Raw genomic sequence first — 23,654 nt, 5'->3', positions numbered from 1 at the left:
CTGTGACGCTTTTGGAACAGAAATCTAGAAATCAGTGTAACGCTCAGGTGGTTAATGTACATTTTACGTTTACCTTCTACTGGCACATCAAGCATGTACTGAAATGGTTGTAATAGCAATAAAAGGCATCACAATTTTATATTATATTACAAATGTGTAAATGCTCCTGTACATACTCTAATCCCCTAATAAAAACCTAATTTTAACTGCCAAGAATGTATTCCTGATTTTCTTGACCCAAGAACAGAAAGTGAATGCATTGTAGCTTTCTAGTCCTTTGATGTGGTGGCTTTGTTGTTGTATTTACCTATATTTTTACATGGTGATCCTGCCAGTGACACAATTCTCACAGTGCTCACTCTCTGTACTTTATCAATAAAAGAACAGTGTTCTTACTTCCTAGGATCCGACTACAGAACACGTCCTTTTCAGTAGCATATTTACCAGGTGAAAAATCAGCAGATAACGTATATATTAACTGTAACAAATATTTTAATTTTAGAGTGCTGGCTAGGAGCTGCAGCCAAGGTTCTTGGAGCAATTAATGTACACTACTATGACTGCAGTGCTCAACAAATAATACTGCACAGAAAAAGAAATATCTTTGACTAACAACAACAATAAAAACTCCTGTGCATCTGAAGTCAGCTGTTTTTGATTTAAGGCTTCCCAGGCAGGGACTGTATTATTGGCAGCCTAAACACCTTATGATACAGTACTTGATTGGTATTATCTTCATACGTGTACATCTCCCCATACAGGTCCCATAGCAACTGTTATGACGTTGGTTACATCACTGATGAAATTCATTCAGGTTCTGAGTTATAAAGTTTGGTTTAGAATTGATCAATAGCAAATTAGCTATTAGCTATAAATTGATCAAATTAGCAATAGCAGGATGTAAAGTGCAAATATAAACTTTTTCAGGCCTGGTGTATATTAAATAGATATATTGGCAGATCATTTGGTATAATTAGTTTACTAGGCTAGTGGTCGATTTGAAAAAAAAGTTTATTTTAAAAACTTTTTTTTTTACATTTGTATTTTAGGCTGAAATGGATATCATTGAAAAATTAACAAAAATGGTGCCATGTGAGCATGAAGATTTGTTGAACATAACTTTACGACTTCTTCTGAACCTGTCTTTTGACACTGGTCTAAGAAACAAGATGGTACAGGCTGGACTCCTTCCCAAACTCACTGTTCTTCTAGGTAGGTTTTTCTTTTACAATCTTTTTTTTCAATTCATTAAGATAAAAAGCCTCTTTGAAATAGTTGTGTTTTAGTCCAAATAATTTCTTTAATGTTTTGCATGATTCCATTATTTTGATGGGTTGATAGATTTACCTATATTGGTCAACACTACGTCATATGACAATGACTTCTAACTTGATATGTTAATGAAAAACTGTATTTATATGCATTATTAAATACAAACACCACCTGACTGAGGCCAAAATGAAAAGGCCAAAGCTTTAGTTCATATTCTGTTTGTAGAATATATCAGATTGCAGCTTGGCAGGGCTGGTCAAAACATATTTTTGAAACAAGAAGTTGGCAAGTTTTAGGGGGGATTCACACTGCTACAGTTTAATATTGCACAAGCATTAACACTTTGCTATTATACACCTGTTTTAAATTGGCTGTCAAAGCAATGCAGATTTAATGTGCTTGCATTGTTTATTTTCTCAACGCAGTACCCCACAATGTACAGTTTATTCACATATGCACAGTATATTGCTCCAAAATGTGTATGTGTAGGTGTGCTGAGGTGCCATTTAAAATGACATTACAATATTGTGCACAGAAAGTTGTGATAACGTTTAATGCACATGACTGCGGCACAATGGTGCGAATAATAGGAGACTAAAAACAATGTATAAAAACCTTGTAATGTAGTATTTTAATTTATATTCTACTCACCAAGTAAACACAAAACTTTTTGTTTTTGTAGAGAATGAAAACTACAAACAAATTGTTATTTGTATTCTTTACCATATAAGTATGGATGATCGTTGTAAATCCATGTTTGCCTACACAGATTGTATTCCCCAGGTATGTATTTAAATGAATGACAAGTTATTTAAATGTTACATAAACAAGTACCTTTTATATGTCGCAAGTAAAAAGTGTGTTTTCTATTATTGTTATCATTATTACCGCATAATCCTGCTGACATCACTCTTAAACTACCTGCAGACATTATTCACTTATATAATTATTCTAATTATTATTTTCAGTGGAGTAATCTTCTCCAACTTGTCATTTGAATGTGTTATGTATCCCAGAGCTTTGATGTATACACTATAAGGGAATATTAAAACTAATCATATCATAATTAATAGGTGTACATTTGAAAGATTGTGGCTCCTTCACAGAAACTGTTCCTGATAATATTTCTTCTCCATCAAAGAAAACTAAATACATTTGTGGAGGTCTATAACATTCTGCAGTCTGAACATATCTCATTTCCAACTTCTGTGACTGCTTAATAATCTTCTCTTATGCGTTATACATCTCATTATGGTTTTTGGTATCATTAAAGTTAATATGGTGTAGGAATTTGTGATCACTTGAGGTTGGTTTAAATTCACCTGTGTAGTTTGACATTGTGCTGTCTGGATCTGTTGAATAACTTTTTGTAGTATATTTCAACTCCTATTTATTGACAGACTGTCAGCCACCTCACTGTATTTATACCCAAAACTTTTTTTTTCAACTGATATTGGGTAACTTTTTGCTGTCTGTGTCTTTCTTCCTTTGAGGAAATCCCATTCATTGTATCTGGTGACACAGAACACAAACAGCAAAATAAATAAATAATACTAAAACACAATAGATTCTCCTACCTTTTCTCACTCTGTTAAAAATATATTTTAAACTTAAGAAAAATCTTTACAAATCTTTTCACTGTGAGCATGCTCTATTAACTCCCCCATGTGCATTTTTATTATCTTCATTGGCGGCGGCGGCCTGTGTTGGCTGGTAAAAATCTAATACTGGACAACGTGGACTTAAGTGTCAAGGCCAAATAAAAAAACGCTGCAAGTACATAAACAGTCTGTTGGTGTGTCAGAAATATGTGTTTTAAAAATATGCTTGTTCTTTTGTTCTGTGTGAAATAAGATGGGCAAATGTACTTGAAAGATGAACAGAGATAGCAAATATTCTTTGATGTACTGGAAAATTATAGACAAGGCCAAATGTACAAACACATTGGTTACATTGTGGGTGTCATTCTCTATTTGTCTACTAGGTGGTGCTGCAACACACTGAAACAAATCAAAATGAACACAGCACCGCCTAGTTGATGAACTGAGAATGACACCTGCTAATAAACTAGTGTCTTATGACCCATGTCTACTTAAAATATATCCACCTATGGGTAACTGTTAAGTCCATGTGTTTATCTTAGTGTGCGCAGAATGACAAAACCAGCAATTTTGGTAAAGGAATCACTATGATCACTTTGTGGCAACTTTTTTCTTGACATGACAGCATGGTATATTTTTGGGTCCGAATTAAAAGGCCATCCTCATTGAAGTATGTAACTTAGCTTCTACTGATAGGATAATATGGCTTACTGTTTTTAGGGGGCTATGGAAGGAGACTGGGGTTTTTACGGAACCTTCCTGTCAATTATCCTATCTTTCTAATTTGACAAAAAAGGCAATATAACATGTCCTTAACCTAAAAAAAAAATGAAAAAATTGTAGTAATATCTTTTTTCTGAGTGGTTGAGCTAATCTTTGGTCTGGTATTTTCTAAATGGTCCTACCAAGTTGTATGTGTAGCAGTGCGCAAAACTTTGGGCTGGTCTTTACACTCGTTTCAACACCAGTATAATTAGTTAAAGATGTTTAGGATAGGGAAGGGTAAAAAGGGATGTGTAAGAAAATTGGTCACTTTAATGGTTACCAAGTAATATATGATTTAGGTGCCAGACAGTCTAGACTGAAAGATTTTTGGATAGCTCTTTTGGTACCTGATACTTAGTATGGGTCAGGCTCTTGCTTACATGTACAGAATGCCAGGAGCCCTTTAATGCTGTAGAGCCCCTCAGAAGAGCAAAAAATTGATAGAAATGCTTATAATGTTGTGGAAATTCAGCATTCCAGCATTTCCATAAAGTCAGAATTACGTTCTAGTTTACTGGTGTTTTAATGTTTTTACAAAGTGACATTAGGAAAGCATTACTAGATATAGTGTGATAATTTTATTCCCCATAGAAAAAAACTTTTCTGGTGCCTGTCCACTGCAATTCATCTGTTTGTAAATAAAAGTGAACTGATGAACTAATGTTCAACAAGGATTTATAGAGGGGAAATAAATGTAGTCCTTACCCTAAGATATATGGCCATGTGATAACATTTTAAAGGAAGTACTTAATTGGTTTCAGTTACAATATGTTTACAGATTAAATTCCATGAGCTGCCATTTCTAGATTCCTTACTACATTTTATAGGGATTCCATTGAGCAATCCTTTGGTGGATATTTTTGTGTTCATGTGTAACTGATGTCCAATGAGTTTACATGGAAGTTAGCTTTATAGTAATTTATAGATTATCTTTTAATACATAACGTTTAGTAATAAAATTGCATGAAGTATGATTAGATTTTATCAATAATCAATCACTATAATAATCTTTTAAATTCTTTTTTTTTTTTCCCCAAGTTAATGAAGATGCTGTTTGAATGTTCAGATGAGCGTATTGATCTTGAACTTATTTCTTTCTGCATAAATCTTGCTGCAAATAAAAGAAACGCTCAGCTAATATGTGAAGGTGAGTTAACAAAATTGGTATTTATGATCAGAGTCAGTACCTGAAACGTAAATATTAGCTTGTTTCTATTTGTTAGAACCAGAGTCCATAAGAGCTAGAGACTATTTCAGACTTTCAGTTGTCCAGAGTGTTCTGTCCAGGCTTAGTAGAGCTCCCAATTGTTCTCATTCAAGTAAAGGGAGCATTTGGGAACCATATTGTCCGTGGATTAACACACGACTACAGTTGGACCTCAGCAACTAGTCGCTTTTAGACATGAAGTTGCTTTTCTTCCTTTGGAAGACGTACTGCGTCGCAGCCACAACCATGCGCACATGTGATTTACCTGCAGTGTGGTTTGCCACTTCTGGGCACATAGCGCTGTGCGTTCTGTGCTTTCCACTGCAAGTATGACAGTGGCCACTGTTTTTTCATCAAAGTTTTGCAACATATCAAAAAGTACACTACATCACTTATTTGGAGATGCTAAACCCCTCAAACTCTTGTACCTTTATACCCCCCCTCATTGATTAAAGCAGGTATATTTTCCTATGGGCCTATTTATTTGGCAATAACTTTCTTATTCCTTAAAAGCTCAAGAAATGCATGTATATTGTTGTTGGCACAAACACACCTTTCTTTTACTGATGTTATGTTACAATGATTCATACAAGTAAAAATGTATTCTATTTTTTGTCTTGTTGTCCCATTTATTATAGTAGTAAAATTGCAATTTATTGTGGCACAAATGTAAAAAAAGATTATATATCAATGGTACAAATTCAAATGGAAATAGCAAAAAATTAATGGTTAAGGAAGTTGCAGGAGAAGAGGGAAATCATTAGCCTGATTATGGTTAGCCAATAGTAAATAAGTGGATAAATAGGAACAAATGTTCCTATTTATTTACTATTTACACATTTTCTTTATACCAACCTCATATGGAGATAAACATACACATGAAATAAAGTAAAAGTAATTTTTATAAGAGATGCAGTAGGAGTCGCAGGAGGGAGAGGGACAGTATAGCAACAATTTTCTCAAGTAGAGAGCATAAGGCAGGTTCAGACCTGCTTTGGGATAAAGCTAGCTGCTCAGTCATTCACACAGCGATGCAGGTACCTAAAGTGTCTGCACATTGGGCAGGTTTCGTCAGTTGTCTTAGTGCTACTCACTGCTACTCTGTGTATTCTCTATAGAGCTGCCACCATGAGAAGCTATACATGTAGCATCTCCCCAGATGCAGTTGTTCCCTGACCTGAGGAAGCGTGAACATAGCCTAAAAGATGTTTTTTTTCATATAAACACAAACAGAAACAATTTGCTAAAGAATACATTTATATAAATGTTTATTGTATTTTAGTGAAACACTATTGTACACATGCCAACAGGCTAATAACAATGAGGGTAGCTGCTACAAAAAGTGCAGCACTGGTGGGTTATTTTACTCCCTTTAAGTTTACTTTAATGTAAGTAAGAAAGTATGCTAAAATTTGTGCACATCTTTCTGAAAAAACTTTATTGAATTGTAGGAAGATTTTTTTTTTCTGCAGTCAAAGATGGTATGAAAGGTTAAGTATAAGAGGAGCAATTAATATTTTAGACAGTGTGACTCAGTCTTGTGTGGGATCTGGCTGTCTTTTGCATATTTTTGTATGCTTTTGTGATATTTAAATGTAAATATTTCTTTCTGTGAACTAAAATGAAATGTATGTTTTAGCAAATGGGTTGAAGATGTTGATGAAAAAAGCTCTGAAATTTAAGGACCCACTGCTAATGAAGATGATTCGAAATATTTCTCAGCATGATGGACCAACAAAAAACTTGTTCATTGTGAGTAACTTAAAATTCAAGGTGTTTTATAGAAGGTTTTGTCCATAATATTGGTTCACATGATGGATAATTATTAAGTATTAACAGTGTAGTCGTACTGATTAGTACAGATACATTAAGGTTTTGCAAAAGAGGGATGACTGAGGAGCAGGAATTGCAGTCATGTTAGTAGTGGACCGTGGTTTAGTCTAACATAAATATGCAACCACAGCTAACGAACATTTCATACCGATACCCAATATGTAAGTCAAGTAGACCGCACATGCTGCAGACAAAAGTTTTTAATAGCTTAATACTGATCACATGCAAAAAAAGAATCTGAAAATTTCTGGCTCCCTGAATGTGGTATAGGTCAAATTACCTTTGGGAATAAGGCAGTGCCTGCAGGCAGAAATCCCTTCTCTCATTAAATGTGCATCTGGGCAGTATTACCTAATTAGTTTTTTAACGTTATTACCTTACAGACTGCATAATGCCGAGGAATATGTCCTGTGATAACAGTCATGTTTTTAAGTTAATGAAAACATATTTTGGCATTCTGTGCTGTCTCCGTTTCTCCATTTTTGAACCCATATCTCACTGAACATTATAGTTCTCTGCTGGCTGTTACTCAGCATGCAATAGTACATCCACACTCAGAAGTGCCAGGTGCTGAGGATTCTGTCATTTGAAGTAGAAAAATTACATTTTCCCACAATATAACAGCTATGGAGGAACACCATACTTTGATGATCAACTTACTTTGTAATTTGAGCTGTATATTTAGGACCTGTAACAATCTACTAACTTATTTTTGTTTTTTTGTCATAGGATTATGTTGGGGATTTAGCAGCCCAAATTTCAAATGATGAAGAGGAGGAATTTGTCATAGAATGTCTGGGGACTTTAGCTAACCTCACTATTTCTGATTTGGACTGGGAACTGGTACTTAAAGAATACAAACTTGTCCCTTACCTCAAAGACAAGCTGAAGCCAGGTAAATACAGTGTATTGTATGGAGACCAGTGTAAATATAGTAATAACTTGCTAACGTATATTTAAAAACTATTTACTTAATAACAAAAATTAAAGAGTTTAGTAAAAATAAAAAACAATATTTTTATTATATCTCATTTGCTGTTATTAACTTGTAATCTTACTGTATTTTATTGTTGGCACTGTTAATGTATTCTTAGTAAAATGTAATTTAACCGATCTTCAGGCCAGCACATTGCAAAAATGTTGGAAATACAAGGCGCAACATTGATCTTCTCTAATTATGCTTACTAACCAGTAGATGAATCCTTTGGCAGCTGTTAAGTCACTGAGGTTTGTATGGTGCTCCATTTCAGAGTTACTGCTTCCTCATGGTATCTTTCAAGCAGGCATTAACAGGGAGTGGAAATGCTGAGATTGAAGAGATGCTACTGTGGTCAATCTTGGACTTGCAGTTTTACAAAGACAAAAAGGATGCCAGTGATACATTTTGGGACTTGTAGTAAAAGTTCAGTAGTTCTACAGAGAATGAGAAATGGTGAGGCATCTATTCTACAGAGGAAGTAAGGAAGCTAACAGGACACAGATAAATTATAAACACACATAGTTTAAACTGAACCGAGAGTGAGACAGTTTTTATTTTCTGCTATAGATATACAAATTCAGCATGTTTTCAGGTGCAATCCGCTTGCATTTACAGTCAGTTTAAAATGCTTTTCAAGTAAGACCATGAAGTGAACCCTTCTGTTCCCCTGACAGGAAATGTTCTACTCCTTTTATATAATATACAGGATATGTGTCTGTATATACAACCACAACAATACCTTGGTAATAGATCGTTTTACTGAAAGAAAATAATTACATCATTTTAGGCAAATAGCCAGGTGCTACTAATAAGTGACATAATGTGTAGGCTAACCCTAATTTACTAACTCTAGACAGAAATAAATGTGTAGCGGGAATAAGCAACTAAGCAAGGGTGAGCTATGATGGAAAAACAATCAGCCTGTGGTTGTTGTTGAGGCTTAACCTTAAAATACCAACAAAGCACAGGATGTTCATCCTGAAGCAGAAAGGGTTATAGACATCAACACAGTGGTAAATTTCAGCCTGGTTGCAAAGACAAGTTACATCCAAATGACTTTCCCTGGAAACTATATGCAAGATGTCATGAACCTCAGTAAGCTCAGAACTGAGAGAAAGCCTTGGGTTCCCCTAGAATAGCAAACTACAGTTTTGAGGAGTTTTATCTGATTTGGTCATGGTCGATTTGTGACCAACATACTATTTCACCAAGGTGAATACCAGGTAAAGTAATTCTGCACACACATTTATGAGATTGACCAGTGGGAGATGCTAGGTAATTTGGTATTGAAATAGAGAGTACAACAACAAAGCATGATCGAAATTGTAGGAGTAGAGAGACAAGAGGTACATCAGTAAGGCATGTTGGGACTTTTCCTTTTACACACATTAAAATGATGCTAATTTATTAGTGTTTCTATCACAAATCCACAGTTTTAATATTACCCTATTACATCAAACCTAAAACCTATATTTTTTTTGCTTATATGAATATTTTCCTGTTTTATCCAGGTGCTGCAGAAGATGATCTGGTGCTGGAGGTGGTTATAATGATAGGAACAGTGTCCATGGATGATTCCTGTGCTGCTCTATTAGCAAAATCTGGTATTATCCCAGCTTTAATTGAACTACTGAATGGTGAGTGTGAATATGTTTTTTTAAATAATTTATTGTTCAAAACTTGATATGGTGTTGTTATATATATACAGTACACATAAAATTTCTGGTGTTAGAGTGTGTGCATCAATTTAGTGCTGTGGAGGTAATCTGTCTAGGTTTTACCTCCTGTTACAGTTGTTTTTGTGTGGCCCCTACAAAAAGGGGCCCCTACATATTTTTTAGTGGCCCCCTACAAAAAGGATAGGAGAAAGTAATCAACACCTTCAGTGTTCTCCCTGGCCCCTATTAGCCAGGCACACCAACCTGGCACTTTTCAGTAACCACCCGGCTGTTTTTGGGTGACCACTGAAAAGTTGGGTCACAATACGGGTGCACCACCCACCTACAGCTCCTTCCCACCCAAATTCCGGGGAGAAAACAGATTCTAAATAGGGGTAGTTGAAAACTAGATTTTTTAAATTTAATATTGGTTTTCAATTCATGAAAAGATAAATAGTGGTGTCCAGCTGTATATAAATATTAATATGAAGTTTAGATGGTACTGGTATTTGTAAATGTTCAGTTTTGTTTTTTGTCTTTCAGCTCAACAAGAAGATGATGAATTTGTATGCCAAATTGTTTATGTATTCTACCAAATGGTTTTCCACCAAGCCACACGTGATGTCATCATAAAGGAAACCCGTATCCCTTTTTTTTATCTGGTTCAAATTAAGTGGTTTTTCTCACTTCTCACACATCCTCATCGAAAAAACAGTCAGTATGGAGAAGTTTCCCAGAGGCACATTTAAGCCTGCTTTGGAAGTTTAAACTTTCTTAGTCACAATCAAAACCAACAGTAGGTTGTATAGTACAGGGACCAGAAAGCAAACCTACTTAAGAAGGTTCATAGATCTGGTTGCAGTGGCCCACATAAAGCTTTTTGGGGACAGTGGTTAGAATGTTGTAGATAGGTTGAGATATTGCAAAATATAAATATTTTATTAGTGAAGTAATTCTATGGTGCTACAGAATCAAGCTTTGTGAACTATAGCCAAGACTCATGATATAAATCACTACATCATGCTCTATAAATAAGCATTTTGCTGATGTGAGCAAACAGGTCAGACTTTGCATAACTGGAAAGCATATCAAGAAATAAGGATACTACATTTGCTAGAATGCCAATTTAATAACCCATATTTTAAATGCCTTCTCTCATTCCTAAGTTCTGCTTAGCCACAATGTTTTTCACCACCAGGGAACTTAGTTTACTCTAGTTTGTATTCCTTATCTGACTATTCTGCCCAATGTACCTTTTGCCCCATTGTATTTACATCACCTTTGCCTACTTGCCTGTAACCATGCAACCTTTTTCTTACTTTGACCACATTTTTTCTGCCACTCCATATATCTTCCGTCTTTCATTTTTTCTGCCTTTTGTCTATTTTGTCCATGTCCTACTGGAGTTAGAGCTAGTTGCCTTATTCCTTCTCTCTTTTGAGTAGCACAAAGGTTAGCTACTTTAGCTGTGGCTTTTCTTTTAATAATAATATTAATAAAAAGGATTTATATAGCACCAACATATTACGCAGCGCTGTACATTAAATAGGGGTTGCAAATAGCAGACGAAAACAGACAGTGACATAGGAGGGGGAGGGAAGTAACACACAATGGGGGGGGGGGGGGGATATGTAGTGGTGGGAAGTAGTGATGGTTTCAAAAGACAGAAGAAGTTGGGTAGGCAAGTTTGAAAAAATGGGTTTTGAGTGCTCTTTTAAATGAGCAGAAAGTAGGAGCAAGCTGAATAAGACGAGAAAGACCATTCCAGAGAGTCAGGGCAGCTCTAGAAAAGTCTTGTATCCATGCGTGTGATGAGGTTATGAGTGAGGAAGTCAGTAGTAGGTCATTGGAGGAGCGAAGAGAGCGGCTGGGGGAGTATTTTTTACCAGGTCAGAAAGGTAAGTGGGACAATAACTGTGGAGGGATTTGAAGGCAAATCACAGGAGCTTGAAATTGATTTTAAGGTGAAATGGTAGTGTTTGCCTGCTCCTCTAGTTCGGTGAGGCATTCTGATACTAAATTTTACAGTAAAGTAAGTAGAGTACTCATTCATGGAAGACTTCTTTATTCATCACCTATTCAACCTTTTTAAACAAGAACTACAAGGGCTTCCATTGCAATCCTCTTTTTTGTTTGAATTTTCAGGCTGTCATGCTAGCAGGCTAGCTTTTTAGGTAACACCTGATACTTGTACAAACATCCAAGCATACTTTACGGGTTGTTTAATGTCATTAACTCATTCTAATAAAGTTGTAAATTCCAGCATAACAACCATTTTAGGGGTTAGGTCAGCACTAATCACCTCTGTATTACTTTCATGACAAGTTTCCTTCTTAAAATTTGTAGTTAACATTTATTCAACAGCTGGACTTATAAGATATACTTCCACCCTGCAAACTTATTTTAGGTCACTGACTCACTAGATATTATTGACTGTCCAAAAGCATGTCACCAATGACAGCTCCCATATGTTCCTTTTTATTAATAGATAGATGGCATCAGACCTAAATTAAACATGTATTAATTAGGCAGCACATTAGACACAATTTGTTTATGTTAATAACCATCCAGAATTGGCCTTAAAAAGTAAAGGTTTTTCCCTCAGTGCATGTTAAAATGACGGGTGTGACACAAGCTAGTTTCAGAATAGCTTAATATGTTTTATAAATGGTGTGTTACATTTTCTTTAACATTATTCACTTCAGAGGCACCTGCTTATCTGATAGATTTAATGCATGATAAAAATGCAGAGATCCGAAAAGTGTGTGATAATACTCTTGATATCATAGCAGTAAGTAATTCTTCTAATGAGCAATTTTTTTCTTTAATTACTGTTGAATGAATATTGATCATTTCTAGGCCTTAATTGACTAATAATTGACCAAGGCTAGATTTACACATCCAAAACCATGACCACTTCTGACAGATTACCATTTTTTGATGATATGACACTGACTTTTTAAGAAGATTTCTCAGCATACAGGAAGATAGAAAAAACAATGTTTACTAATTTTAAACAGGTTGAGAAAAGAATGTATGAGTATGGTTTATGACTATAGTTACTTAATTTAGACTTGCAATATTTATATTATAACTAATTATTAAAACTTTCCACAAGGACACTGATCCATGGACAGGGCAGCTATGTTACTCTAATTTTCAAATTTCTTTGGAATCAGCTAAAATAGAATTCATTTAATTAATTAAGGTTTTTTTAAATTAAATTCTGGTGTTCTAGCTTTGGGAATAGAGCCCATTGCATCTTCTAATCTTTCTTCATTTGTCAAATTGGATTGTGTTGCATCCATTTTGGCAAGGCAATCTAAGGGCTCTAATAATAAAAATAATATTATATATATTAAATAAAGATTTCTTTGTATTGGACTCAATACAACTATTTTGTATTGAATCCAATCCAAAATTATTTGAATTTCCCACCGTTCCTCCCGCCCGCACCAACACCACTGGGAAACCCCGGAGAACATCTCTGCATTTGCCGGTGGAACAAGGTGTTTTTTTTTAATGTTTTTAGCGACCCCGAGTGTGGTCGGGATTACCGCTTTTTGCAGGTAAAATCCACCCAGAGTCACACTCGGGATTACCGCTAGGAGGGTTAATATTGGCATTGAATGCAAAAATGATAGTGTTTTTTGTATAATGGGATACGACTGGTATCATGCTCGGAAACTTAAATTGGTTGGTCAAAACACCTTTATTTCCCAATTTGACTGGACTACTCTGTTACCTAGTGTTGAGCTTGCTTTAAAGTCAACCATACAAGGTGAGATGGTAAGTAGCTAGGTTCTGTGTGTTAGTAGAGCTACTACAATCTATAATCTATCAATCTGGACACAGGGTTCAACATTTAATTCTTTATTCATAATTAAAGCATTTTCTGGGAAAAAAACACTTTGCTGATGTATGTAAAAAATGCTGTGTTCTATTTTTTACCTTTAAACAAATGCTAATGGTCAGCACCCTAGAGTTCCTGTGTCATTAATATCGATCCCTGGCTAGGATATCGGGATCCCTGGCTAGGATATCAGAGTTGAATGGTGTTCTTCTTGACGTCTTGTCCCAGTTTCGGTTAGGTTGAAATTTTTTGATGTATGTTAGCACTGATGTTGAACCAAAATGGTTTTAGTAAAGGGGTATAAGGGGATTATTCAACAACAGTTGGCAAGAAGCTCAGTGGAAAGAGTTTTGTGCCTTAAAGACATAAAAGGACTCTGTGACTGGCAGAAATAAAAGTATAAAATATATGGAGAGAGTTAAAATATATGGAGCCCTGAGCAAAAGCTTTTGATAGAACTAGTTCTAACTGACTCCGTAGATTCGACAATGGATTGGATGATTTTACAATTATGGAAAATATAAATGACTGCTAATTTTTGCAACTAAAAATGTAAAATTTAGTCAATAAAGGTTTTTTTTTTTTTTTGATAAATTCTGACAATGCAAAAGAAATGTTATATCAATTAGCAGGTTGACTTGTTCCCACTTTGCATTTCCCTTATCAACAATATGTAAATTGCAATATCAGTAACTTTCTATGATTTATAAGTGTTAATTTTTTTCTAAGCATGTCTCTCGGTGCAAGTACTTTTTATTCATGCATGGTTCTTTCATTCCTTTTAGGAATATGATGAAGAATGGGCAAAAAAGATACAGAGTGAAAAGTTTCGCTGGCACAATTCTCAGTGGCTTGAAATGGTAGAGAGTCGTCAACTGGATGAAAACGAGCAATATTTATATGGTGATGAACCTATTGAACCATTTATTCACGAGGGCGACATTTTGGAGAGACCTGATTTGTACTATAGTGCAGGTAAATACAGTATGCATTTAAATGTAATAACAAATAATTTGTATTTAGACCTATTAAGACTGTACCATGAAATAATTTGACATTGAAAGTAATTATTTTTATAAACCAGGTCTGTTCCTTCCATTTTACTACAGTTCTTTATTTATTTTTTTACTGAACAAAAATTATATGTGTTTAATAAAGTAAGGCCCACCAACCAAAATAAAACCTATAAGAGAAAAAAAAACTTTTAAGGTCAAAACAGCACTATTAAAAGTCACTGTTGATTGCCTGAATACTGTTTACCTGTATCATATCGGAATTGTCATTGTTTAAACCTGAAATTGCTAGTTGACTTGCTGTCTTTGGCTTTGATATTTGAATCACTGGACTAAAATTTGTGTGCTTTAAAAAAAAAATCTGAGTGATCTTTATACTTTATTCAGATCAGTTTCATAGAAAGAGTAATGAAGCCATATTAGTCAGCATGGCAGCTACACTGTTTGCATTGATAGGCACGTCTTGATTCCCCTTAGATGCATTCCACTGGAGAAAAGTTGAAATTAATTGACTATTGAAACTTTACACTTAAGTTGCAATACTAAAAAAATGTATAAGTGTGCTTAACAAGCAGACATAGCACTAATTTGGAGTTTTGGTATTCTCTCCATTGCAGAGTACATTTTGGGTATCTGGGACAAAAAAAACACAAAACAAAGTGCAAATTTTGTAGAAAAAATCTCACCTTTCCCCCTTTACGCCCTGCGATGGGTTAACATATTGTGAGACATATGTAGGGGTGTGGGTCTAGTTATACAGAGGTCTCCTTCAATGTTTTTGTCAAGTTTTCTATTCACTTGCCTTTTTAAAAGAAATGATGAGGTAAGTTCAATATACAAGACACACAGATTGCTCCTCCTCAACTTGTGCATTCTCTAAAAGCACACCGAATGAAAATGTAACACTTGCAGTTAAGCCACCATCATTTTTTTATATATATATAAATATACAAATGCATTGGGAACACTGCACAATTTATTCCAAATCAAAACATGAAGAAAAATGTATAAAATCTGTCTTATTCTTCATTTATAGCCTGGTTTAGTGGTGTTTTGTGGCGCTAATCAAGCCAGGCTTTATAAAAGGTTACTAAAGGAGCTGTAAAAATATAGTTTTTATAAGGAAACTTTATTTTATATATATACATTCTTTTCAAGAAGGACTGATGCCACCTGAAGGTGCAGTGAGCCCAGACTTTTTCAATGATTATCAGCTGCAAAATGGAGACCTTGTTGGTCAGCACTCCTTTAGCACTGGGTAAGTATCTTATCATGTTTTGTTGCCATCTGTGTAAATCTGCCTGCAGTTGTTATATGTCATTTTTAGTATTTAAAGCATGCTTTTGTTTGTAAAATGACTGCCTGATGCATCCAAAATAAAAGCAGTTTTGGTTTAAAAATGTTCTGCCTATCACTATTATATATTAAACACCATATTATTATTTAACAGGATTTATATAGCGTCAACATAAAATGCAGCACTGTACATTAATTATCAGCTCTGATAGCTTGATACCTCTTTACATAGTGTTGCTAAAAGGTAAATGATTTTGACATAATTGCATTGAAGGGAATTTATTTCTTCAAAAACATTTGGGTTCATATAAAATGTTACATATTAATATTTGGTGTTCTAACTTAGATTACATAGGATTAAATATATTATATATTTTCATAGGATCCTATGTAATCATATAATTATTTAGGAATACAATAAAATATATATTTTCCCTCTTTCTGAACTCTAAAGAATAGCATCAAAATATGAAAGAAAGTTTACCTGTATCATATGGGAATTGTCATTGTTTAAACCTGAAATTGCTAGTTGACTTGCTGTCTTTGACTTTAATATTTGAGTCACTGGACTAAAATTTGTGTGCTTTAAAAAAATCTGATCTTTATACTTTATTCAGATCAGTTAAATAGAAAGGAATGAAGCCATATATTTTCATAGGATCCTATGTAATCATATGATTATTTAGGAATACAATAAAATATATATTTTCCCTCTTTCTGAATTCTAAAGAATAGCATCAAAATATGAAAGAAAAGGAAGGTACAGACCAATGCTTAACCTAACCAACTATAGTTAAAGGTATTTGCATGGGTGCCAAGTATTTGGGGACTTTGCCTGCATAACAAAAGTTATGGAGGGAAACAACTTTTGCCAAGATAAAAGATGTGAAACAACAAGCACTGTATTACCAAGCAACCAAATTTTAACCAACCCTTTCATTACTGTGCTACAGTAAAATTACACATTAGGGTTAGATTATAATAACCAACTGCCAATATAATAAATGTTTGTTAAAGGCAACACAGAGATCAGGTAAGAAGGACTTGATATAAACTGTCATTTATTTACTTTTTTTAATTAGTTTTTAATCTTGCTGCCTAGTTCTAGCCACCAGTTGGTATTCATTCATTCGTGTGGTTTATTACATGGGAAGAGACCTACATGAATATTGGGTAACAATCATTTAAGTTGGGACCTTGGGATAGAGATGAATTACCACTCTACCACAATTACCATTGCCTGCAAAAGGATTTGTTCCATAAATTACTCGGTGGTGTTCTCCCAGAAAATGGTTGTCCACCATTTTCTTCTACATAGTTTCCACCCCCTTGCTGTCTCCCTATCACTGGTGGAGACAATGATGGTGGTCTTGCTAGCTCTGCACCCTGTTTAACTCCTGTTCCCTAGATTGCTGCTATCTCAGTCTTTTCTATACTTTCCCACTCCTTCATTCTCTTTCTGATTCTTACTTTACTTTGATCTTCTTTCTCCTCCTCGCCACCACATCTTACTACTATTGCCTATGACCCTAACTCTTTTTTTGTGATCTAGTGTCATCAAACTGCTTTTAAGTGTTTGCAGTTCACCCAGCACACATGATCTGTTCTCAGCCACATTAATGCCTTTTACTTTAAAATAAATATGTTTTATAGATAGATTAGTTGAAGCAACATTTCTACTACTCATTCAGTCCATGAAAGTTGATCAGTAGAAATGGAGAAATGATTCCTATACTTGCCATTCTTATGATGAATATATTTACTTGGCTGCCTTACTTATTTTAGACTTTTTCAATTATAATAATGGCATAATAAAGCAAGGGTCTACTTACAAAAAGAAGGGGGGTAATGAGGAAAGTAGATACTAAAAATGTTGCAGTGGGATATAAGAAGAGACAGAAGAGGAGGGGTAGTGACTACAATAGAGGGGGAATAAATGATAAGGGGTAGTAAATGATATAGGGACAGGAGCTAAGGGATAGGAGGGAGGTGAAGAAGGAGGTAGGAAATAGGAGTGGGAAGGGAATGGAAAGGTGGTAAAAAGCATGGTAAAAAGGCATACCTTATGTGAGCAGAGTGAGATCAGCAAGCGCCCACACAATTTTTTACTATCATGGATAGTGCAAATATACAGAAAATTTGTGCGAAGTAATGGGAAACCCTACTTTTAATGCAGGGGTAAGAGATAAACAATGTTAATTTTTCCCTCCCACGGTGTGTGGGAATACTTCTCTAGCACTACACACATATTGCCAGTGCTGCTGTATCGGTCAGATGCATAAATGGACATTGAAATGACTGCTGATTAAAAATAATTCACAACTACAAAATGTTAGTAAAATGCTGTATGTTTCTGCTTTCTCATAGAATCGGTATTGATAATTTTGGACAGCCTGTTGGTATACCTGGGCGGCCTGCAACAGCATATGGCTATCGTCCTGATGAACCCTATTACTATGGACTTGGAGCACGATAATGATTGGCACTGAAACTCAAGCTACTTTCATTAGTTAAACCTAGGAGGAAAGCATGCTGTTACCGTAAAGTTGTGGGTATTATCACAAACCTTTGTTTGCAGTTTACATTTTAGTGGTGATACACTTTAATGGGGTTTGTTAAGTTAAGCTTCATTTTTTTCTAAGTAGTATTAAAACACAACTTGAATTTAAACAAGGGGAACAGACATAGCTTTACCAAAATATCCTAGAACAAATGTACTTAATAACTTATCCTTATAAGTGTAGTTTATTTTATATTTATTGTTACATTAACATTATTATCACATTAACATTATTGTTAATGTTTAACATTATTATTTTTGGGGTCTGAATTATTTCAAAAGTAAAAACATTTTCTTTATTAACAGTTTGCAAGCTGTTGTGGCTGTAAGTGGTATTTTTTGGGGGTTTGCTTTGCTCAGCTATAGTGACACCATAAACGTTGCAAAAATATATAATATAACACTAATGATACTTTTTATTAGTGCTAGTTTGCTAGGATACTTCTTATTCTCTTTACAATGTACTTCTGGGATCCGCAATTGCGAATGACTAGGTTTCCTTAGCTACGAAGCAAATACCTCGGACTACGACAAATCTACTATGTTTTTGGCCTCTGTAATTCTGTAAACAAACAACAAGGTACTGTGTGGAGATGCAAGTTGTGTCCCTTTCATGCTTCATGCCTTTTGCATCCTGAGAAAGAAGCCTGTGCTATGACTATGCCTGTGAAATCAGAAAAATAATCCAATAGCCTTTATATTCTAACATTTACATATTTGTGCTGTACGAGACAAATACTGTAGAACAATTCTATATTGCAGCCAAGTGACAAAGCATCAGCCTTATGTCTGGCATTGTATTTATTTTGCTCCATTGAAAGAATCCTCCAGGTGAGACACGCTCACACACACTCTGTTTATTAGTGCTGAGAGTAATATGTGTTTTTGTCTAAAGTAACTCAATCTGAAAACTGTACTATTTTTTTTTTTTTGCTGTATTTCTAATGCATCTTTACCTGTCAAGTCAATGTGTTCCTAAAATATTATCCCAAGTAAATTGTGTATAACAGATTGTTCTTTGTGTATAATAAATCTAATACTTGCGGTCTTTGTACATCTGCAGTAAAATGAAAAGATAAAAAAAAGAATATTACACAACCAAGTAAATATCACAAATTCTAGTGCCTGGCACAAAGGATACCCCTAGTCGGTTCTAATATAATTATTACTAGGATACCATACTATACCTCATACTAGAATGCTTATTCATTCTTCACAAAAAGCTTATTGTGGTGCATGAATGAAGGTGCGTGTGTGTGTGTGCGCGCGCGTTGTCAGGCTGGAAATAAGGCGGCGTCAGCGTCTCTTTACGGCTCGTATTTATTTTCTCTCGCAGGGGTGTTTCAGCAACACAAAAAGTCTGTAAAACAAAAGAATAGCCTCCTGGCTAGCAAAAATAAAAATTCATTCATAGCCCCCACTGCTTAGCACCAGGTGTGCTATATAGACTTGTGAGCCTCAGGAAAATGTGGAAACCACAGTTGGGAATCTGCAGATTCACAGTAGAACCAACACCGGAACAGAAATTTGGAACAACTACTAGGGAAAGTTAGAGCTTCCCTGCAACAAATCTCTGCTGGTTCTACTTCAGTAGAAAATTTTGAGAACCCACAGTCCCACATACCATCCATCCAGGACTTTTCCCGGTGCCCTTTCTTTCCCTGTGTTACAAAACGATTAGGTTTTATCTGTGTATGTTAAGATAGACAATGATTGTTAATTCTTCACCCTCGTGTGGCTACAATGGGTGATGGTCCCACAAATGTAGAGAATCACAGTACAATCCTATATTTAAAAATGTAATCTTTTTTCAGTGATAGTAGCTACCCCAGTTTTAACCACATGTTTCATCCTATACAGTTTCCTACTATACAATACAAACACACTTCCATTACCTATGATTTTTTTTCTCACTCCAACCTGAAAGAAGAAGTGCAGGTGAAAACATGTAGGACTAGACACAAGGCAATGATGTGAAAGTCTTGAATGGATACAGGTAGTCTCCGGGTTAAGGACATCCAACATACGGACGACTCCTAGATACGAACTTCCCTGCTTGCTCGTGTGCAGAACAGAGGCTTGAAGGGGGTGGTTTGCATGACTTGCAGAAGAAATCTTTTGCTAAACAGCTGTGGTTGTGGGTGATCTTAAGGACTGAGCTCTTTCCGCAGCCTCTTGTAACTATTTCATGACCAAGACTCTGCAGTTGTTTCTTTTTGCGTATCAAAGCACAGCTTGCTTTTTTGCTTTGTGATTAACACACACTGAGGGTTTTGTTACAGCAAGGCACCAAACTGCCTAATAATATGTTGAGACAAACATCTGTCCTAATTGCATTTATTATTCAAATGTAAGTGTTCCGACCTTCATACAAATTCAATTTAAGAACAAACCTACAGTCCCTATCTCGTATGTAACCCGGTGACTGCCTGTACAGATTTATACTGGTGGAGACTCGATGATGCTGGCATAGATATGGCTGGATAAAGGTGGATATTATTGAAGCTTGGTTGGACACACGCTGACAATGCTGCCAAAGACTTGTTTGGATACAGGCTGATTCTGGCAAAGAAGTCACTCGGAACAAGCTGACCCTGGTAAGGCTTTGACTGGACAAAGGCAATCGATGGTGGTTAGTGACAAGTGATGTCTTCAGTGCTAATGTTTGTACATTTTTTTTATGTCAGTGGCCACACGTACTAAATTCATCAGCACATATTGCAAAGTTTATTTCATTCTCCCTTTAATGCTACATTGTGACACACAGGAAATGTGTTTACTTAAAATAATAGCATAACATTCAGACAGGATCAATTTGTATTGGAGAGGACCCAAATTAGCACCATGTCCTTGTGTGGTTAACACAAATAATGTTTAGATCATAGCACATCATTTTTGTAACCTCAAATTAATTTTGGGACAGATGTTTGTTTTTTTTTTTTTTTTTTTTTAGGAAATGTGTTACATAAAGGGTCTGGTCCCTGAAGATTAAATCCAAACCCCCCTATTGCAGCTCTTTAGCAACAGTTTTTACAAGAAGCCTGCAACAGATTATCATAGCAGTGTACAGAACTCCAGGGAAAAGCTGGGCAGAACTACAACTATGTCTGTGACACAATGTCCATTCTCATTTAAACAAAATGAGGTAGCGAGTGTTCTTTACTTTTAGAAACCTGTTTGCCATTTTTGTAATGCCGTATTTTTAAAACTAGTAACAGGGAAAGAGATGTGGAGAATTTAAGTACGCTAATAACTCGGTGATGATCAGAAGCTCCTTTCACTTGCATAGTGCACTGATCTTCACTTTTGATGTAGTTACAGTATGTAACCCTTAGAGAGCGCTAATGCTACATGTATGTGTATGGACACAGTATCAGACTATTGTGGCTTACGAGTAGCGGCACCTAGAGGTCATTTACTGGTACTACATTAAAAGGTAATTTAGTTGTTTTCAAAGCCAACAAGAATTGAATAGGGTTAGGGATTAAAAGTGTTGTCTTCTGTTTACTTACTACATTTTAAAGCTTGCATTGTGTAGAATGAACTAGAATGGAATGGTGGATGGGAAGCCAAGCAAAATGTGGTGACGTAATGGGCCAAAGTGCCTTCTTTCTCTCACCCACTTTGTGCAGAATTATTATCCAGTATTTATATAGCAGCAAAATATTACACAGCGCTGTACAAAGTCCATAGTTATCTCAATAGCTGTCCCTCAAAGGGGCTCACAATCTAATGTCCCTACCACAGTCATATGTCATTCATACAGTGTAAGGTCAGTTTTTGGAATGAACTAGTTAGACCTAGATAAACTCCTGGAATGGGATTGGAATGGGAAGGGTATTAGGGAGGCCTAAGAGGTTAATGTGGTTATCATTACACCAACCCCATATAGCTGTCTCTGCCTGAAATTATCTAGAACAGGGGTGTCAAACAAATACACAGTAGGCAAAAATGAAAAATTTGGACAAAGTGGTAGGCCAACCTTGATTTTTATTGAAAAAATATCTACAATAGGGGAAGGTTGCTAATGAATGTCAACAGAGGAGGGGAGCTTGTGGGTCCTGATTGATGCGCCAGCAGAGCATTCTGGTATTTGTAGTATTAGCGGTGCATGCACTGTCTACTAGCGGGCCAGCTCTAGTAGACCTTTCGTATTTTCTCGCAGGCCAAATATAATTACAGCATGGGCCTGAGTCTGACACCCCTGATCTAGAATGTCAGAGGTAAGCTGAGCAGAATGATCTAGAATGGGGAGGTTTCATTTATAGTGTAGTTACAATACACATTTATTGGCATTATAAATAGAGTTTGGGGGATTTTTTTGTCTGTGCTAATAATATTTTTATATTAATAAATTGGTCAAGCGTACCTATACTCCCCTTTATGAAAGGTAAAAATTCTGTTAAAGAATGAATGTGAGTGCCAGGCATCCTGGGAGGCTCTTGGGCGCTCCTTCTACGCATGTCTTACATCACCTGATCTGGCGCCTGGGTTTGGTGACATAGGATGAAGAACCCAGAAGAGAAGACGATAAGGCTTGTGGGGATGATGCGGGACCCGATGCTGGACACCCCCAGAGTGACCGGTCTACCCTGCGGGATTGAAGGTGTGTATTTTTGTGTTTTGAGTATAGTTCCTTTTTAAATGATTATTTGTATTGTAGTGTTCTGTTAGAATATATTATCTGCAGGATTATCCCCATATTCATAGCATACTCCCCCCACTTGCTCCATTATAACCCAGTCTATCCCCAGAGAAGAATCCCCAGTAGTCACATGGTACCCACACGGCATCCCAAGCCCACACTACACGTGACATCTATTAAAGGGGCCGCACCATGTCAGGCTGTCAGCCGTGCTGCAAATCTCCCTTCCCGGGTACATAGCGGGTTAATACGGAAGCCTCGGCTCTGGTGGGCGGTGCTCGGGTGGGTGCGGCCTCCGGTCACTGGCGGACAGGTTGTTCCGGGTTAGTAGGAAGAGGGCTGCAGACTGGCCGGGTGTTGTGTGTGCTGTCAGGGCTGTTATCCGGGTCACCAGGCGGCTGTGTATTGCCCTGTGTGCGGGGTGCCAGGAGGGTGACAGCTGGCTGGGTGATAGAAGGATGCTGAGGCTGCGGGCGGTGATGGGCGCTGCTATCCGGAGCCTGTAGCCGGCTGTACGTGTGGTGTCCGGGCTCCTCGTTCTCCACCCATTCTCCAGCCATTCTCCCGGGGCAGGCGGCGGGCAGTCCGTTCAGTTGGCGGGGGTCAGGGTTGGATTTCCTGCATACGGCTGCAGGATCATGGGATCGGAGAGCAGCTCACTGAGAGGATTCACCCTGCAAGATCCGCCATGGACCCAGCCCTCCGGCCTCACCATTCACCCGGCCCTTCTGCAGGACGGACGCCTGGCCTCTGTGTTTGTCTATCAGCTGGACAACCAGGAGAAGGTGGACAAGGCAGCCAAGGTGAGATATACATCATATATACATCATATATATATATATATATATATATATATACATTGTGCGGGACACATCTAATGTGCTCATACATGGCTGGCATTTAGTCACAGGCTCCGTGTTATACTTGTCACTGATTTGCAGGTAAAAGTACAGAAAAAAACATTTGTGCATT

At 36.4% G+C, this 23,654-nt stretch overlaps 2 protein-coding genes across 5 annotated transcripts in view; both read left to right on the top strand.

Annotated features, from left to right (window-relative positions):
• KIFAP3 (kinesin associated protein 3) overlaps window positions 1-19,091 on the top strand; it is a 34,441-nt gene extending 15,350 nt beyond the window's left edge. For 3 of the 4 annotated variants that reach the window (XM_072420155.1, XM_072420154.1, XM_072420158.1), the window contains exons 10-20: window positions 1,050-1,212; window positions 1,955-2,055; window positions 4,677-4,785; window positions 6,485-6,597; window positions 7,408-7,573; window positions 9,169-9,294; window positions 9,859-9,957; window positions 12,021-12,106; window positions 13,954-14,143; window positions 15,340-15,439; window positions 17,845-19,091. In XM_072420155.1, coding sequence (XP_072276256.1) covers window positions 1,050-1,212; window positions 1,955-2,055; window positions 4,677-4,785; window positions 6,485-6,597; window positions 7,408-7,573; window positions 9,169-9,294; window positions 9,859-9,957; window positions 12,021-12,106; window positions 13,954-14,143; window positions 15,340-15,439; window positions 17,845-17,953 — 1,362 coding nt within the window. In that variant the 3' untranslated portion in view covers window positions 17,954-19,091. The remainder of the gene's footprint in view (window positions 1-1,049; window positions 1,213-1,954; window positions 2,056-4,676; window positions 4,786-6,484; window positions 6,598-7,407; window positions 7,574-9,168; window positions 9,295-9,858; window positions 9,958-12,020; window positions 12,107-13,953; window positions 14,144-15,339; window positions 15,440-17,844) is intronic. The other variant, XM_072420157.1, reaches the window with a different exon arrangement.
• A 3,878-nt stretch (window positions 19,092-22,969) lies between these two features.
• The window catches only part of SCYL3 (SCY1 like pseudokinase 3), a 26,822-nt gene continuing 26,137 nt past the window's right edge, over window positions 22,970-23,654 (top strand). Inside the window, exon 1 of the mRNA XM_072420153.1 lies at window positions 22,970-23,485. Within this exon, the coding sequence (XP_072276254.1) occupies window positions 23,321-23,485 (165 nt within the window). The 5' untranslated portion in view covers window positions 22,970-23,320. The remainder of the gene's footprint in view (window positions 23,486-23,654) is intronic.

The sequence above is a fragment of the Pyxicephalus adspersus genome, chromosome 8 (genome assembly GCF_032062135.1).
Source record: "Pyxicephalus adspersus chromosome 8, UCB_Pads_2.0, whole genome shotgun sequence".
Classification (NCBI taxonomy): domain Eukaryota; kingdom Metazoa; phylum Chordata; class Amphibia; order Anura; family Pyxicephalidae; genus Pyxicephalus; species Pyxicephalus adspersus.
The sequence above is the reverse complement of the archived record's forward strand: the minus strand, read 5'-3'. Positions and strand labels throughout refer to the sequence as shown.